Source organism: Colius striatus, chromosome 6 (assembly GCF_028858725.1).
Source record: "Colius striatus isolate bColStr4 chromosome 6, bColStr4.1.hap1, whole genome shotgun sequence".
NCBI classification, from domain to species: Eukaryota; Metazoa; Chordata; class Aves; order Coliiformes; family Coliidae; genus Colius; species Colius striatus.
Genome location: NC_084764.1, coordinates 30043902 through 30061296, shown reverse-complemented (window position 1 = coordinate 30061296; position 17395 = coordinate 30043902). Strand labels below are relative to the sequence as shown.

Genomic DNA, 17395 nt, shown 5'->3' with positions numbered 1-17395 from the left:
GCTGCAGCTGTGTGTTTGTGCAGCCACTTCTTCCCCTTCTCAAATATTTTAATCCCAGACATATTACCTCCATCACTAATTGGCTTGGCATTGGTCAGCAGTAAGTCCATCTCAGAGCCAACAGACACTGTCCCTGTCACACACAGGGGAAGTTTCTAGCAGCTCTTTGTTAAAAGAAGCCACCTCTGTAGCCCCCTCTGCTACCAAAACTTGGCCACACAAAACCACTACTTCTGTTCTGTGGTAGGTAGCAGCCTGGCTGCTACAGCATTTATTTTAGCCTTTTACAGTCAAATGTCCAATACTTGTTTTACCAAATCATCCTAAAACAAATATAGGCTATATGTTGCTTCATTTGATCCGTATTTCCTCTCAAGTCACTGTCCAGGGAATGAATTATAATTGATACCCAAACAGATGATATAACTTTATTATCAGGGCTGGCTTATGATGTAGGGCTGGCTTCCTGTCAGATAGCCTAATTTGGAAGGAAAGTCAAAGCTACTTTTGTTTCTGCCTATAGGTCTCTGAATCCTGTAGTTAACCCCTCAAAAATCTGGAAACTATAACCTGCGGAGTTGAACTGCAAAGTTCTTCAACTGCCAGACTGCAGGCAGTTCAGAATCAGGAAGACTAGCTGTATTAAATCTTGTTTTCTTGCAAATGTGTTCAAGTGTGGAGCAAGTACTATCAAAGCAGGAATTTCAGAATTGCTTCAGAGTTTGAGCAATATAAAGAAAAGTGTTTATTAAGTGGTCTGGTAGGTCACATGGCAGCACAGCAACAGGTAATTTTAAAGTCTAAAATGAAGAACAGACTGTGTTCCTCCCATCTGACAGGCCCCTTGTCTATTATTAGAACTACAACGGTCTTGGCAAGAGTCAAGAAATACTTTCAGGAGTTTCTCAGAATTGCAGATATTTTGTCATAGTTTTGGCATCTCATGATTCCTGAGCATAAGTATGTGCTTATTTCAGGAGGAAATGCTGACATCCATTACCGGGAATGGTATAAACCCTTAGTGTGGTTCTGGATCCTTGTTGGCCTTGCCTATTTTGCTGCTGTCCTGAGTATGATTGGAGACTGGTTAAGAGTCCTGTCGAAGAAGACAAAAGAAGAGGTAAGGCTAGTCATTTCTCAGTGGTTTGTCATTTTATAATAGTGCTTTAAGGGCCTGATACTTGCCTGTTTAAAAAAGGATGCTCCTCTGCGTGACCAATGCTCAGTATTCCCTGTGGTTTCCTCCACTACCTGCCTTTGGTATCCAGTTAGCTTTGATCTTTAGCTCCTTCACAAAGGGAGGAAAAAAATCCAAGTGAAGCACCTAGGTTGCTATACCAAATCAGTACTACCAAATACAGAAAACACTTAAGTAGAATTGCAATTATGGAGTAAGAGAGGCCAGTCTTCACTCTAAAATTAGCTACAAGATTGTGATAAAAATGTCAGTGTTCTCTCTTTAAAAAATTTGAGATAGATAGGTTTTGAAGACATTAGTTGGCTCTCTTCATTATGAAATAAGACTCTGCATTTAAAGGAGAGTTTTTATTCAGTTTTCCCACCTTTCCCCATGTCAGCGATTAGGGTTCTAAATAAGAGTTTATATTTAGGCCTCTTACTGAGTATCATATTAGTAAAAATGTAAGAAACTGATGAGGCAGCATCAATGAGAACGTGATTAAATTCCCTTAGAACATGCCCTCCATGTTTCAAATACAGTATTACCAATGCTTCAACTCAAATGAGCATGGAAAATATAAGGCAATTGATACTCTAGAGCTGAAGCCTATTGTGGAGGATGTTAGTAATATAATTTCAATTTTTAAGGCAATCTTGTCCTGCTTTACTAGCAGGGTTAGACAAAGAGCTGGCATAGACAAGGTTTGGCAGAGGAGTACTGCTGTTTATCATTTATGAAGGCATCTGTGCCACCTGAGGCCCAGTGCATCCTCTGTGCATCTCTATGAACAAAGGAGGCTTGACTATCAGCAGGCACCTATAGGTCAGAATCTGATCTCTCGTGGTGAATGTGAGATGTCTGCTGCCACAACTAATAGAGTTAGAGGAACCAAAGATGACTTCCTTGTGGATCACTGAATGCAAAAAATGAGTTCTGGCTACAGCAACCCAAGCAAACAATTGACCTTGATGGGCTCCCGCAGATATCACACTCCTGAGTCTGTTCTCCTTCAGCTGAACTTTGGAAACGGCCAGTGTTGACTGAGATATTGTTTGGTCATTTATCTTCTTTTTTTTTTTTTTTTCATTTTGGAAGAAACACTTGTTCAATACAGCAGCCATGTAGGTGCTTTATTCTTAGCCTTTATTTTGTTCTCTGATGCAAAGGAGTAAACTAGAGCAAAATGGTGGCCACAAAATATGTGTTGGCAACACCTTCAACTGGCTTGAGAGGGTGATATTTAGACAGTTACTCAATAGAAGCCTCCATTAAAGTCAGCTACATCTGACCTTGAGAATGAAGCCTAGATTAGATCAGAGGTCCACTTGAAATTATCTAATAGGCATTTCTAACATTAATTTCTTTGTGACTCTGTGGCACTGAACAGGACCTTCAATGGGACTGAAAAACTCTATCCATGAGCAATATGGGAAGACACATTATTGTATTGCTACATTGCTTGTTGTGCTGTTCTGAAGCATATTGATATGTAATTAATTTTGCTCACTCCTGACCATCTACCACTGACATTGTAAGTCGAGGATTTTGTTCTTAACCAAAGAAGGATTAACATGAACACCTCCCATTGTGTAACACAAGTATAAAATTCCAGGGGTGGCAAAATGTGAAATAGGCAGACAAGTTCTATGCCACAGCAGCCATTAGCTAGTTAGTAGTTGATGTATGTAGCTCTTGGCCAGTATAGCCACTTTGCTGCTGAAGTTTGGGTCCAGATGGATGCACTGGAGTTGGGACCAGTCTCTGATTTTACACTAGACAAGAAAGCTCTCGTGCTTCTCTTCTGTAGGAATGACTGTCACTTCTTTTTGCCTTTTCTTAATTTTTTATGAATTCCTCTTTCTTGTCCTTGTAAAGGTTGGTGAAATAAAAGCCCATGCAGCTGAGTGGAAAGCAAACGTGACGGCTGAGTTCAGGGAGACACGGCGGCGGCTCAGCGTGGAGATCCATGACAAACTTCAACGGGCAGCCACCATCCGCAGCATGGAGCGCCGACGCCTGGGCCTGGACCAGCGGGCCCACTCCTTGGACATGCTATCTCCAGAGAAGCGCTCTGTCTTCACTGCCTTGGAAACAGGACGCTTCAAGGCCTCATCTCAGGAAAGCATCAACAACAGGCCCAACAACCTGCGCCTTAAAGGGTCAGATCAGCTCAACAAGCATGGGCAGGGGGCATCCGAGGACAATATCGTCAACAAGTTTGGATCGTCTGCTAAGATGACCAAAAGAAAAAACAAAGACCTCAAAAAGACCATCCCTGAGGATGTGCATAAAATTTACGAGACTTTCCGAAACTACTCCTTGGATGAAGATAAAAAGGAAGAAGAGACGGAGAAGATATGTAATTCTGAGAACTCTTCTAGCACTGCAGTCCTGACCAACTGCATCCAGCAGCACTCTGACCTGGAGAATGGAGTGATCCCCAATGAAACCAAAGAAAAGGAACATGAAAACAAAGCATTACTTGAAGACAGAAATTAAATGTAAAAGATGCTTGACTTGAATTAACAATGTTAGTGTTTTTTATATACATATATATATTGAGACACGTGCCTTATGCAGACTCCTTATTCAGTCTGAATTATATAGCATCGAAGAATATTTCACTGTGCCATAAAAACTCAAGCTTGCTCTGCCAAAACTATTCAGGAACACAGCACTGCAGAATGGCAACAGAAAGCTACGCACATGGAAATTTCAGCCTGTATAACATTACCAGGGCAAGACACAAAGGAAGAGAATGAACCATGGCAATATTACCTGAGTGCTCCTACTGTGGTGTAAGATTAGACAAAGGGCAGCTATGTAAGAAGAGCAATTGAAAGAGATGAAAAAGAGTGTATCTTTTTAATGGAGTATGCATTCATAAGGCCTTCCCCTGGTGATTAAAAAGAGGAGAAATGGACGGAATGAACTAGAAACTTTCAGTAAGTCTTAGTTTATGTTTTGGCACGTGATCCAAGCTATTTTTTTTCTTTCCATTTTTAAATCAGATATGTTCTCTTTCTAAACTCCAAAAGAATGTCCATGGACACAGCAACCAGCTAGGGGCTGGTTTGGAAAAGTCAACACAGACGTATTTAAAGTTCGGATTGCTCTTTTCATTAAATAAAAAAGGAAAAAAACCCAAACCTCTGTAGGTATTTATCTTAACCAGTGAAAAACAAAAAGCAAAATAAACAAATGGATTTTTTTTCTCACATAGGAAGTACTCAATGTAAACTCACACCAAGAAAATGCATATGAAGACAATGCAACATCTTGTGCTATATTGTTTAAAAGAAGAGAAACATTAATTTAATGATATTTGGCTAGATGTATAAAACAGTGGGCCAACTGTTTTTTAAAAAGAATTTCTCACTCACACTTTCTACCACTGAGAAAACCCTTCAATTTTAATGCTGTAAGACTATGAAGACAGAAGGGAAGCTATAGCTTTTGCATGTCAGCAAACTGCTGTTCTCTGTAGCTGAATCTGGATTTTTAAGAATAGACATAAGAGCATATATGCTATTCAGATGAGGGCCAGGGTAACCATAGAATCTCAGGGCTCTCTACCCATTTTGCTGGGTTTGGGTTTATACAGGACCTGTGGTCATAATCTCAGAAAGAAAAAAGAAATTTAGGAAAAGAAGTTGAGAAAAATATGGTGGTAATCTTTTAAGTGCTTATAGCTTTAAGTGCCATTAATGCTGTCATATTTTGTAACTTTTTAAACAAATATTTTAAATTTTTTGGGTTTTTTCCTTTCAAGTATTGTCTTTGTTTGACATTTGCTATGTCTTTTCTTGATAAAATCTAAACATGAGCTCTCTGCATTTCTAGACTAAAGTCAAATGTAACCAAACTACAGGCATTTTTTTAAAAGTCTTTGTGGTGTCTGCACATATGGATATAAGAAATACAAATGTCTCTGGAGTTCACAGTAAATATGCAAAGAAAAAGATGCAAAATAATTAATGGGAATTGCAAAACACACTAAATTTTGGTAGCCTCAGCCTGTGGGCTACACTATTTGCCATTGCAGGTAGAAGATTTTGCATGCTGAAAATGAGAAACACACGATTGCACCGGTGATGCTTTCCCTTGCTTTCACAAAATCCTGCAGTTCAGACCAGGGGCTTATAGGTAAAGTAAGCATGGGTGTAATGGCAGAAGCATACCAAGTCTTACAGCTAGTCAAACACACAGACAGGCTTTTGGAATTGCCTGCCCATATCTGCATACACGAAAATGTTCGCTTCAATTGCTGTGATAGTGTCTGAGATTTTATGCACCGTGAGACAGCTAAAAATCTAACTAGTCACTGGAATACATGACTGCCATGGCTATGAGTAGAAGCATGGCGCTGCAAATGCAAATTTTGAGTATGGATATTTGCATATCTAATTGCATAATTTACAGGAGTGAGCCACATACCAGTAGTGCAGAGGAGGAAAGAAGTTCTTAGTGTGTTCTGTGTGATGATTCACTTCACTTGAAGTATCGTACCGTCTTTCTAATTTCATTATTTTTCTGAAAACTAAGGACGAAAAAACAATGTTTGAAAAATCTCAAGTCAGTTGGGATTGCTTTAACTCAATGAGATCCAACAGAAATTGAATTCTGCTTAGTTGACCAACGAGTCTCTTAAGGTACAGGGCTGCGCTCTGGTTTTATCTTACTGGAGGCAGGACATTAAGCCCAGTCCCCAGGGAAGGTTTCATCTGACTCAGAGCTGCCATGGATTCTGGAGGCTTTTATGCCATGCAGCCCTGTGCTCTACTTCACAATGATGCAGATGGCAGCTTGTGGCCATCTTCAGATCCTGTACTTCTCCAGCTGCAGGTAGATACCAGCATGAAGCAGGTCTGTTCAAGCATGGGAATCCTTTAGTACTCCTGTTGCCTCCGGTTTTGGACAGGTCTGAATAAAGTCCAGCCTCTCATTTCACACATGAGCAAATCTGAAGTCTCATTGAGAAATACAGTGAATGATGTTGTGTTAATTCTGTAGTGTCAGGATAGATGAAACATACTTGGATGTACTAAGGTATTATGTTTTTCAGATCTGGGGTTTTACTGTAGTGTGATGAGAAGTTAGGACATAAAGCTACAATTTAGATTTGCTTTTGAATTCCAAACAAGGTTCAGAAGAGCTCAGACATGCAATCTGAGTCCTGGGAGTTAAAGTACTGCCTGGTTACACTGCTCTGCACTTTGCTTGTATGAAGGATCAAGCACACGCAATATATACAGATTATGCTAACAATTCTTTCCTTGGTTACCAAAATACCAAAACCCAACAACATGTGTGCAGTTTTATTTGTTCTTCAAGTGAGTCCATCTCTCAAGACATGCGTGTCTGTAATGGAAATGTCCTGCACAGATGCACAGGCAGCTGTAAGGGTATGGGAAATCCATTTCCTGTATATGAAATATAAGGTTAGCTATAACCAGAGCATTTCTGCTGATTAGGAGCAAAGAAAGTAAAAATCTGTCTTACAGGACTTGTCTGTGTGAGCAAGGAGTTGGACAGTGGGCAAATCATGGAAAACAATTTGACATGGACAAAGTGACTGAGGAGGCGAAATTTGGTGACCAAGGATGGCATAGGAAAATGTAATCTTGATATATTCTTCATCTCTAAACTTTCTGAGTTCTCAGTCTGTCCACTGAGCCAGATGTGTGTCACTCTTGTTTCTGCCTGGCAATACCAGGCAGGAGTCTCTGGCTGACATTTTATCAGCTGTGTTCAGCAACCGCTGTTTTGGGATATGATAATTTCAGGGATAAAGGATGATGCTGAATAAACTCCCAGTGTGGTACTGAGCAGAGCATTTGATGACCTTTTCAATGAAAGCAAAATACTCTCTTTCATTCCTTCCTATTTCTGTGTCTATGAAACTTGCTGAGAATGATGCCGGTCTGCTACTGGAGTAGGTTTTTGGTTTTTTCCATATATGATTGCCTATTAAATACCTCAAGATACACAATTTTTATTATGTGCAAACGATGTATTCCATAAGGGGCAGACAGAAAGGTCTGACACCTCAAATGATATCTTAATGTCCTAAATTGCTTCTCCCTGTGTACAGGTCATCCATTGGTTTTTAGTTGCATGCAACAGCTTGGGAGAGAATCTCGATTCAAATATTAAGTGTTTTATGGCTAAAATTCTAACCCTTTGATATTTAATAACACTTATAAAAAACTCATGATGTTATTTCTAGTGAGACTGTTTTGCCAATATTGAAGGTTTTAGCAAAAAGTATCTGAACCATATGCAAAACTCCTCGCTCTGAATTACACATTTTCAAAGCATCCTGAAAATAAAAAGTCAAGCAAAAGGGTAACTTGCCAACTTTAACTCTCAGATTCTGCTCTGAGCACAACTTGACTTGACATGGGAATTGAGACCTGAAAGAACAAAGGAAACATGGATTTTCTGTACACGCAGCCCTCAGACATATTGGGCAACTCAGCTTCTGTTTTTCTACAGCTTTCAGCTCTACAGTCTCACTTTCTACTGTCTTGTGCAGGAGAATTCTGACAAGCTTCTTTGGTGATCTTCCTGAACCATTAACCATCACTGAACTTGTGCAGATTTTGCATGAGTGGTTTTGAAAAGGTTTGTAACTTCATCCGTGTGTCAATCTGTGAATTTCATAATTTTTAAATAGAAAAACATTATTTCTAATAATTGTTATTAGAAATAATAGTAAATAAAACCCCCAGTTATTTATATTCATGAAATCTGATTTTGGTTGTTGCTGTGAAATTATAAATTATCAGAGCTTCTGCTGTCTGACTTTATGATGCCTCTAGTACAAGTCTAGTACAACAACAACAGCAAAACCCAGACCAAAACCTTTTCCATAAGCCACTATCTCACTGCATATAAATGGACTACTGTGCATGTCATGCTTTTGCAGGTGGTGTCATTGAAAATAAAGACCTGCACAGTGCATTTTGCTCTTGCAAACCTTTCAGAGGTAATCCAGCGAGGAGAAATTGATCTGGCTATTAATCCCTTGTATGCATGATGTACAGTTCTAACAGTTGCAAGTTAATTGCTTCCTTCTGCCTGAATATTTGGGCAGGAAAAGAGGTTTGGGCGGGAAAATTCCACAAAGGCCAGAGTTTGTCCTGTAAATCTTTTATTTCTGAGAGGATTTGTGGGAAAGAAAGCACCTAGCATGTTTCAGAGCACAAGCTGGGAATGCAAGGATTGAAAAAGACACAAAACTGCACGTAAACTGAGGCATTTTTGTGATGAGATGTTAAAGACACAAACCTCATGAGGTCATTTTTATACTGTTACATTACAGACCTGGAGATGACAAAGATCCTGCAGCAGGAAAATGAGCTCCTGCAATCAGTGTCGCCTCTGTTGAAGAGTGCTGTGAGGTTAGAACCTAGCTGAGTGATACTCCACAGTGTGAATACAGCAGCAGGCTTTTGAAGGGCTGAGCACTAACAAATAATGACTGGGTGTTTTGTTACAAGGGAAATAAGTACTATCTGAGTAAACACAAGACTTCCAGTGAGCCTTATGTACAGAAAGAGACAAGTTGTGCTGTTAGATTTACATTGAAGTGTTTAATCCTCCAACTGAGGCTGGAGGTGTATGTGTCTCAAAGACAACAGCCCAGTCAGCTGTTTATCCTAGATTCTTCCCTAGAGCAGGTCCGTCTTGAAGGGGATGCATGCTGTGCTGTGAAGACAATTTTACTGGTTTATTTCCATCTCTCATTCTGATGTAGCTCAATCTGATAAAGAAAATGTAGTTTATCAGGTTAAAAAAACCCCAACAAAATAACAACAAAACCCCCTTGTAAGCTGCAGTTGTTACCTCTTTCCCCTTGAATCCCTTCTGCACATCTACCTGCTAAGAATGATTTATAACAAACAGCACATTCTTGCTGTGAAGGTGTATGACTGTGTTTGTCATGGGAAGTAAGTCTAAGTTTGTCTTAAAAGAAACTTGAAAATAAAATGGTTACTATCTCACCCTGCAAATATGAATTCCTTTTTAGCAGGAAGTTTCACAGTTTAAAAAAAACTTTAAATGAATAATTTCAATTCTGCTTTTCATCACTGACATTTTTTGCCTTGCAAAATCTGTTTCTGATCTATTAATATAGATAGTTTTCTCTCTTTAGACTAGACTTCCCTCACTCTGACTGAACACTAATAAATTAGCTACACCCACTTGCAATCCTGCATAAAGCTGTTTGGTCTCATTAGCTCTTATTTGGCAGTTCCCAAACAAGCCAATTTAATGCAACAGCAAAACAGGTTCAGGCTGTGCTTAGCAATATATCCCACTCTGGGTTTCCTGTTCACCTGTTCCTCATTAACAGCCCTAGCAAGGGGCCCACCTATAGTAAATATAATCTAAGCTCTCTGCAAGGTGGTTGCTGGTGTATGTTTTTTCATGTGTGAGAGGAAGCTGTGAAGGCCAAGAAGAGTAAGGTACTTTCTATAAATATCATAGAATGGTAGGGGTTAGAAGGAACCTTTAGAAAACATTTAGTCCAGCCTCCCTGCTAAAGCAAGTCCACCTAGATCAGCTCACATGGGAACACATCCAGGTGGATTTGAAGACATCCAGAGAAGGAGACTCCACAACCTTCCTGGCAGCCCGTGCCAGGGCTCCCTCACCTGAACAGTAAAATAGTTTGTCCTTGTGTTTAAATGGAACTTTCTGTGTTCCAGCTTTTGTTCATTACTCTTCATCCTGTCACTGGATACAACAGAAAAAAGTGGTGCCCCAACCTTCTGATGTCCACCATTCAGATATTTGTAAATATTAATGAGATCCCTCCTCAGTCTCTTCTTCTCCAGACTAAACATAGAAACATAGAATCATAAAATGGTAGGGGTTGGAAGCAACCTTTAGAGATCATCTAGTCCAACTCTCCTACAGAAGCAAGTCAACCTAGATCAGGTTGCATAGGAACATGTCCAGGAGGGTCTTGAAGACCTCCAAGGAAGGAGACTCCACACCCTCCCCGAGCAGCCTGTGCCAGGGTTCCCTCACCTGAACAGTGAAATAGTTTTTTCTTATGTTTAAATGGAACAGCCCCATTTCCCACAGCCTTTCCTCATAAGGAAGATGCTCCAGTCCCCTGATCATCTTGGTGGCCCTGCACTGGCCTCTCTCCAGAAGTTCCCTGTCCCTCTTGAGCTGGAGAGCCCAAAACTGGACACAGGACTGCAGATGAGGCCTCAGCAGGACAAAGCAGAAGGGGAGGAGAACCTCTCTCAGCCTGCTGGCCACACTCTTCTTGATGCATCCCAGGATGCCATTGGCCTTCTTGTCCAGGTTTAATTCTAAAAGGGCTTTACTTGTCCTAGTTGCACCTCTGCATGCGCTGGCAATTTTCCTATACTCTTTCCAAGAAATCAGGCCTTGTTTCCACCTCTCATAAATGGCTGCTTTCTCCATGAGTTGTCCCAGCAGATCCTTACTCATCCATGGAGGCCTCTTGTTTCCTTTTCCTGTTTTTCTACTTGTGGGGACACACTAATCCTGGGCTTGGAGATCAACCAGCTCTCTCGTGTACTTCTACCATCTAGGATCCTATCCCATGAGATCCTTTCAAGCAGGTCTTTGAAGAGGCCAAAGTCAGCTGAAATGCATGGTCATGGTCCTGCTTGGTGCCCTGCTTCTTCCACACAGGATCTTGAATTCCACTATCTCATGGTCACTGCAGCCGAGGTTGCCTCCAACCTTCATGTCCCCAACCAGACTCTCCTTATTTGTTAGGACAAGGTCCAGCAGCACACCCCTCCTTGTTGGTTCCTTGACCACTTGTGACAGGAAGTTGTCAACAACGATCTGTAGGAACCTCCTGGACTGTGTGCACTTGGCTGTGTGGCTTTGCCAGGAAATATCAAGAGTGGTTGAAGTCCCCATGAGGGCCAGGGATTGTGATTGTGAGGCAGCTCTCGGTTGTTTGTAGAAGGCCTCATCCACTTTGTCCTTCTCTGGAGACATTCAAAACCCATCTGGATTAGTTCCTCTGTGATCTACTCTAGGTGGTCCTGCTCTGGCGCGGGGTTTGGACTAGATGATCTTTCAAGGTCCCTTCCAGCCCTTGAGATTCTGTGATTCTGTGATCAGGTGGCCAGTAACAAACTCCCACAACAGCATCACCTACCCTATCCTGCCCCTTAATTTTCACTCACAAGCACTCAACTCACCCCTCATCCCCACCCAGGCAGAGCTCAGTGCACATTAATTGCTCTCTCACATAGAGAGCAACTGCATCTCCATGTCTTGTCAGTCTGTCTTTCCTGAACAATAAATACATAGCCCTCCACGGCTGTGCTCCAGCCATGGCAGCTGTCCCACCACGTCTCTGTGACCGCAATGAGATCATAGCCCTGCATCCGCACCCACATCTACAGTTCCTCCTGCTTATTCCCCAGGCTGCATGTATTGGTGTAGAGGCAGTGCAGGGACTTACTCAAACACACAGGGTTCCCTGGATGGATCCAAGAGGATCATCTCTGATTTGACACTCCCTCAGGGTGGTCAGCCTTCCACATCTCATCATGGTGTGTGGCTGAGGAGCGCTCATCATTACATTCCCTGTCCTGCCCTGTTTCCCTGTTAGACAGGATAGCTTGTTCTTTGCCATTTCTCCCCCCACCCCTCAAGTCCTTCAGTTTAAAGCCATCTTTAATCAAGTTGACCACTCTATTCCCAAATATTCCAGTGGTATATTCCATATGTTGGTGGCTATCATACTTGTACTACTTAAGCTGTTTTTTAAAGCAGTGATCATCTTGGCTACTGCATGGACATTTGCATATTGATTTAGACAGATGTACCTGTTAATTAATATGTATAGTAAATTTCCATCAAACATTGGAAAATGAGTGCACTGGGGATGCCCTCAGATAATAAAAAAAGTTTCAAAGAAATATAGCATTTTATGTCCAAAAATGTAACTCAGTAAGAGGTAGTAGTCAAGTTTTTTCCTCTTTATCTGTGCTGTTGCTTAATTTACTGGTCAGTTTGTACTAAGAATTAAAGTGAGACCCAACAGGTGCTTATAAACCCAGAAGAAAAGCTTTGTTTAACAACCCCGTGAGCTTTGGAAAGGAAAACAGGTTGGCAGAGAGAACCTGCAGACTCTTTGGAGGAGGTTTTCATGTCCGTTAATGTGATTCTTAATAGCTTGTGTCACAATCAATATGTATCCAGAGTGCAGAAGTTCAGAAAACATTGGTTGAAATGTCAACCTGTTAAGCTGTAAGCCAGGATATGTCAGTAGCCCTGGGCTGGGCAAAGATTGGAATGTGCTATTGGCTAGGAAACAGCCAATGTGACAGCACCATGGGAAAAATAGAATGGAGTAGACAGATGAAAGGTTTCTTCTTCTGCTGTGTTGAGGTGGCTGCCTTTGGCATCTCTGGTCTATTTAGAGGGTGAAAATATTCACTTTGCTTTTCAGTATTATAATGACCAAAGTAAAATACTTTTAAATCTTGACAGCTACTAACAATAGTTTTCCAGAGAGGTAAATTCTGCTAAAGAATAAGCTGATTTTTTTTTTCCCATTCTTTTTAAAGGAACATGGGAGTGGACTGGATAAAGAATATCGTATTTGGATCAGACTTTAAACAGGATGAAGCATTAGGTACAAAACTACACAAGACTAGCAAAATACAATGGAAAAAAACTCAGTTTCTGGGCTAAGAACAGACTGGAAAAGAGATGAAATCTTGATAAAACTGGAGCTCAGGATTACTGATCTTTCAGTTCAAAAGTAAACTATGGAAGACAAAAAAATAACTTGGAGATCAAACTGAAAGAAAGTGTTATCTTCTCAGTTAAATACAAAAGGAAAAAAAAAACTCCAGAGAAATTACATTTGCATTAAATGTCTTCCCAACCTGAAACAAAATGTCACATTTCCATTTAAAATTAACATTCAGGGAAAGTTAAAGGAACCATCTATTACTTAAAATAAAACAAAATTTGGCTTGTGAAATGAAAAAAACACTTTTTTAACAGATGAAATAAATAAACATACTATTCAAATAAACATACTATTCAACTGAATTTGCTTTGTCAATCCAAACAAGAATCAAATGGTTTCGCCAGCAGGAGGCATATATGGTCCAAGTAGGAGAAAGCTGCTTCTTTCCTGTTGTAGACCAAATCTCTAAGCAGATCTGAAGCCTGTCCTCACTAGCTTACTTTTAAGAAAATCACTAGGAAATGCAATCTAGTGTTTGGGAAATGTGATCTTTTCCCAAAATGAGTTTACTATAATGATCCAATCATCATGTGAGCAGCCATTCCTAAGTTAAGAGCACATATGAAAACTTAATCATTTAGATTATTATGGTAGCATAGTAAATTCTACCTGATTATTAACTTCAGCTCTGGGCAGAGGATGCCTTCTTCCTTGAGGTACTTCTTTCAGCTTCACAGTAGTATTTAAAGACTTCTACTTCAATAGTACTACTCTTGGTTTCTTAAATATACTTCCAATACAATCTTTTCCTGCTTTTAAGAGTAAGCTTTCTTCCATACTTTGAATCAAGGCACTTTTCACATGGAAGGAAGATAAAAGGTCTGCAAGGCCACTAGTGTTTTCCTGAAATTCTGAGTAAAATGCTTGAGGAATGAGACTTGCGACTTACCATTTCCTTCATTCTACACAGAAGCTAATGTTAGGTTGAGCACCAAAAAATGTTACACATTATAGCACCGACCTTTTAGACACCAAAGAGAGTTACTGGATTTGTCCTGAAGTCCTTTCCAAGTTCCAAGATAGTTCAGATAAAAAGGTGTTGTGGTTTTGCCCAGCCAGCAATGAAGCACCATGACAGTCTCTTGCTCACTGCCCCCCATCCACCTCCACCCTTGTTAGGATGGCGGAGGCCCCAGGGAGATGGGAACTAAAAAGATAACCAAGGATGTTGTGGATTGAGACAAACGCATGGAGGGCTCACTGCCAATTACAGTTCTGGGCAAAACAGACTCCAGTACTCGACTTAGAGAGGGAAGTAGTGAAAGTTTATTCTAGTGCCTACAAGAAACAGAACAGAACAAAAAGAAAAAACAGGGCAGGACGATGAGAAAAATGCATCCAGCACTCTCTCCAAAGCCCAGCATTCACAGGTCTTTCTTATTTCTTCTGCTGGCAGTGCTGTACTCATTTAACTGAAGAGTTTAGAAGTAGGAATGGTGATAGCAAAATGCATATTTCAAAAAAGGAAATGTAAATATAGATTTTTAATTAAGTTTCAGAAAATATTCCTGTGTGTTTAATGGTTAAGGACTTGGGGAAAAGAAAACCAGTCGATAGCCTTTGATATGTATAGAATGAAATATTTCAAACAAACTTTCTTCTTTTCAAGAAGTGAGTTCCCGAACTAGTGTGTAAAGACTAGCTCCTGTACTCTTAGGCATATATATTAAAAATTACCTCTGGATTTACATATCAGTATAAATATACAGTGTTATTTCTTGGATAAGGATGGACACTTCATTTCAATATGGTAATATGTATCTGAGTACCCTTGCTAATCATAATAGCTAAATAAAATAGGACTGCTCGTATCCAGTATCATACATATATGTTATCATGCCACACCACTTCAATGGATAGTCTCTTTATTTATACATCAAAGGGAGCAAAAAATGTTTAACTTGCTTCAGTGAGCTCTAAGCAGAAAGAGAACAGATGATAGCTGAGAGTTTGGAACATACTACATCATACATCTCATTCAGGAGATCTTCTGAATTATTGATGATGATTTTCCTTTTCTTGTTGTTTTGCAAGTCACTCACCACACTTGTTAGCCATCCAGAGTCTTGTGAGATTATCTGCATTAATTTACAAGGCTTTTAATTTTCATACTGGTTCAAAGGGGGAAGTGCCCGGTTTTTTGTGTGAGATTGTCAGTAGCCAGTATGGAGCGATTAATGTGGGTTCCTGCCTGACGCAGAAGGGTTTGACAGCAATACCTCCCTTCTGTTGTCTCCTAAGCAAGTATAAAGGCAACAAAAGCCTTTGGTTAATAAAAGGAGTCAAATTCAAATATGTCGTTTAGAGGTGTTCACATCTGCCTTTTTCAGTCAGACCCTCGGGACTCCATGTCACTGTCCCTTCTTGAGATTTCATACATTTTTACTGAAGATTAACTTCAAAAAGGACTTGTGCCTTTTCATCCAAAGGGATGTAGTGTCACTGTCCCTGGCAGGTGCTGACTGTCTGTTAAAGTATCCAGAAAGTGAGATCTGAAGGTAGTAAGAAGCCAGGAGCAAAGGGATGAGCCATTTGAATGTTGACTCCAGCATACCACCTGGGTCCTGCTGTCCTTTGTGGCAATGCTGCTGGGCATGTGGGAGCCTTTGTGATAAAATGGTTTTAGGCAAACTGGGAGACACCAAATCTGCTAGGTACACCATTGCTTAGTGCTGTACATGGCTGCCCAGTATTCCCTCTGCTCTGCAGCAGTGATTAGCTGTGGCTCTGAAGTGTGAGATTCGCTACCACTAAAGAAGTAAATGCTGTCTCATCTAACATCAAGGGATCCACAGGAGAGAGAGATATGAAATTGTCTCTGCAGAAGTGTGACTGGCTCCTTGAGGTCTCAGTGTTCAGCTGAGGTGGTTCTGGCCTTTGCTGCCTGCCTTTATTGAGAGCAGTCCTGGGTGGCTGCTGTGCCATGCTGTGCTGTGCCATGCAGGGCCTCCTCCGTGTCTCTCCTCTCCCTTTGGTAGGGGGCTGCTCCTCCCCATTGCCCTTTCCATGCCATGTCCTCATAACTCCTGTGATGCAGAAAGAGAGAATATCAGACACTCTTCTAGTCACTGAAAAGGACCTTGTTTTTTTCAGAGTAGGGAAAACTACAGCCATTACTTGGAATTATGAGAAGCACAGTAACAAAGCCATTTTTTGCCTCGGTCCTACCTTTTAGAGTACTTATGTCTTTTTAATATAACTTTCCCACTATCCTGTTATCAGAGGAAAATCTCTAGTCAGTATGTGTCAGATTGTATGGATTTTTCTACAAGAGCTTTTGATGTTATTTCAAGTTGTTCATGATAGATTTCTTTTAAAAGAAACCACTGGGAACTTCTTATTACCTTCCTTCATTGTTTGTTTTCCCAAACGAGACAGAGATGAAACTCCTTCTCTGACCATCTGAAGCCTTGCTAGAGCTCAGCATTGCTTATTTAAGGACTTCTGAATTACTTTGCCTACCAGCTGATAGACAAAACCCTTTTGTCTCAGGCTACCAAACCATGTCTACAGAGTATGTTCTGCTCCTCACTCCTTAGGACATCACAGCTAATTGCAGTGCCCTGTGCTGCATAAAGTGCAGCTGTGAGGAGCTGCCACCTGCTCTAAGGGAAGGTCACTGATTGCTGAACTCTGTGGGCAGAGACTTTGTTGCAGTTAGAAGGAGAGGGAGTACTGCCAGGACACATTTATAATCATCCTTGTTGGGTAAAACCTGTTGTGCTACTGACAGTCATCATCCCTTTCATTCACAACCCAGGGGAGAGAGAGTCTAAGTATCACAAGGCAGTATTGATAAGGTTTTTCTGTTCATATGTTCACTGAAAGTCTTGGGCTTTTAGCAGAGTATGTTGGAGAGCAGACTGACTTGGAAGTCATGAGCATCTACCAATTATTTGCCCCACAGACAAAGGGACTGGTGCAGTCCCAACAAAGAAGATAACTTGGGGAAGTGTGCAGAAATATGTTTCCTTCATGGAATCAGTGTACTTCTGTGCATTCTTTTCCCAAGCTTTTCCTCAGACCCAAATAGGGATGGGGTTGCCAACAGGAATAGGTATGTGCAGAACTAATATTTCTTATGTATGTAATAAATTACATTAAAAACAATTAATTACATTTTTGTAGATTAATGTGTATGTAGAAGTGTCTAAAGTCAGGACTTGCTATCATTTCTGTCCATTTCCATCAAGTCAATGCATAGATGATCATTATATGCACAACTATATATTGCACAACTATCGACAATTTTGACTAAATTCTTACAAAACAAGTGCTTGAAAAATGACAGTCAAAAACCAACCAAAATACCCTCCTCCTCAAGGCTTTCCTGAATGGTGAGTCATTTCTATATTTACTTTGAAGAGTGTGTATTCTGCTGTTAATAATGACCAGAAGAAGGAGATTTGGAGGGGAATTAATTCTTTTGTGGAGATCAC

The 17395-nt window shown here is 40.6% G+C and overlaps 1 protein-coding gene across 1 annotated transcript in view; it reads left to right on the top strand.

The window, feature by feature from the left end:
• The window catches only part of KCNK10 (potassium two pore domain channel subfamily K member 10), a 66615-nt gene extending 62936 nt beyond the window's left edge, over positions 1–3679 (top strand). Inside the window, exons 6-7 of the mRNA XM_061998381.1 lie at positions 978–1120; positions 3056–3679. Of these exons, the coding sequence (XP_061854365.1) occupies positions 978–1120; positions 3056–3679 (767 nt within the window). The remainder of the gene's footprint in view (positions 1–977; positions 1121–3055) is intronic.
• Positions 3680–17395: the final 13716 nt, after the last annotated feature.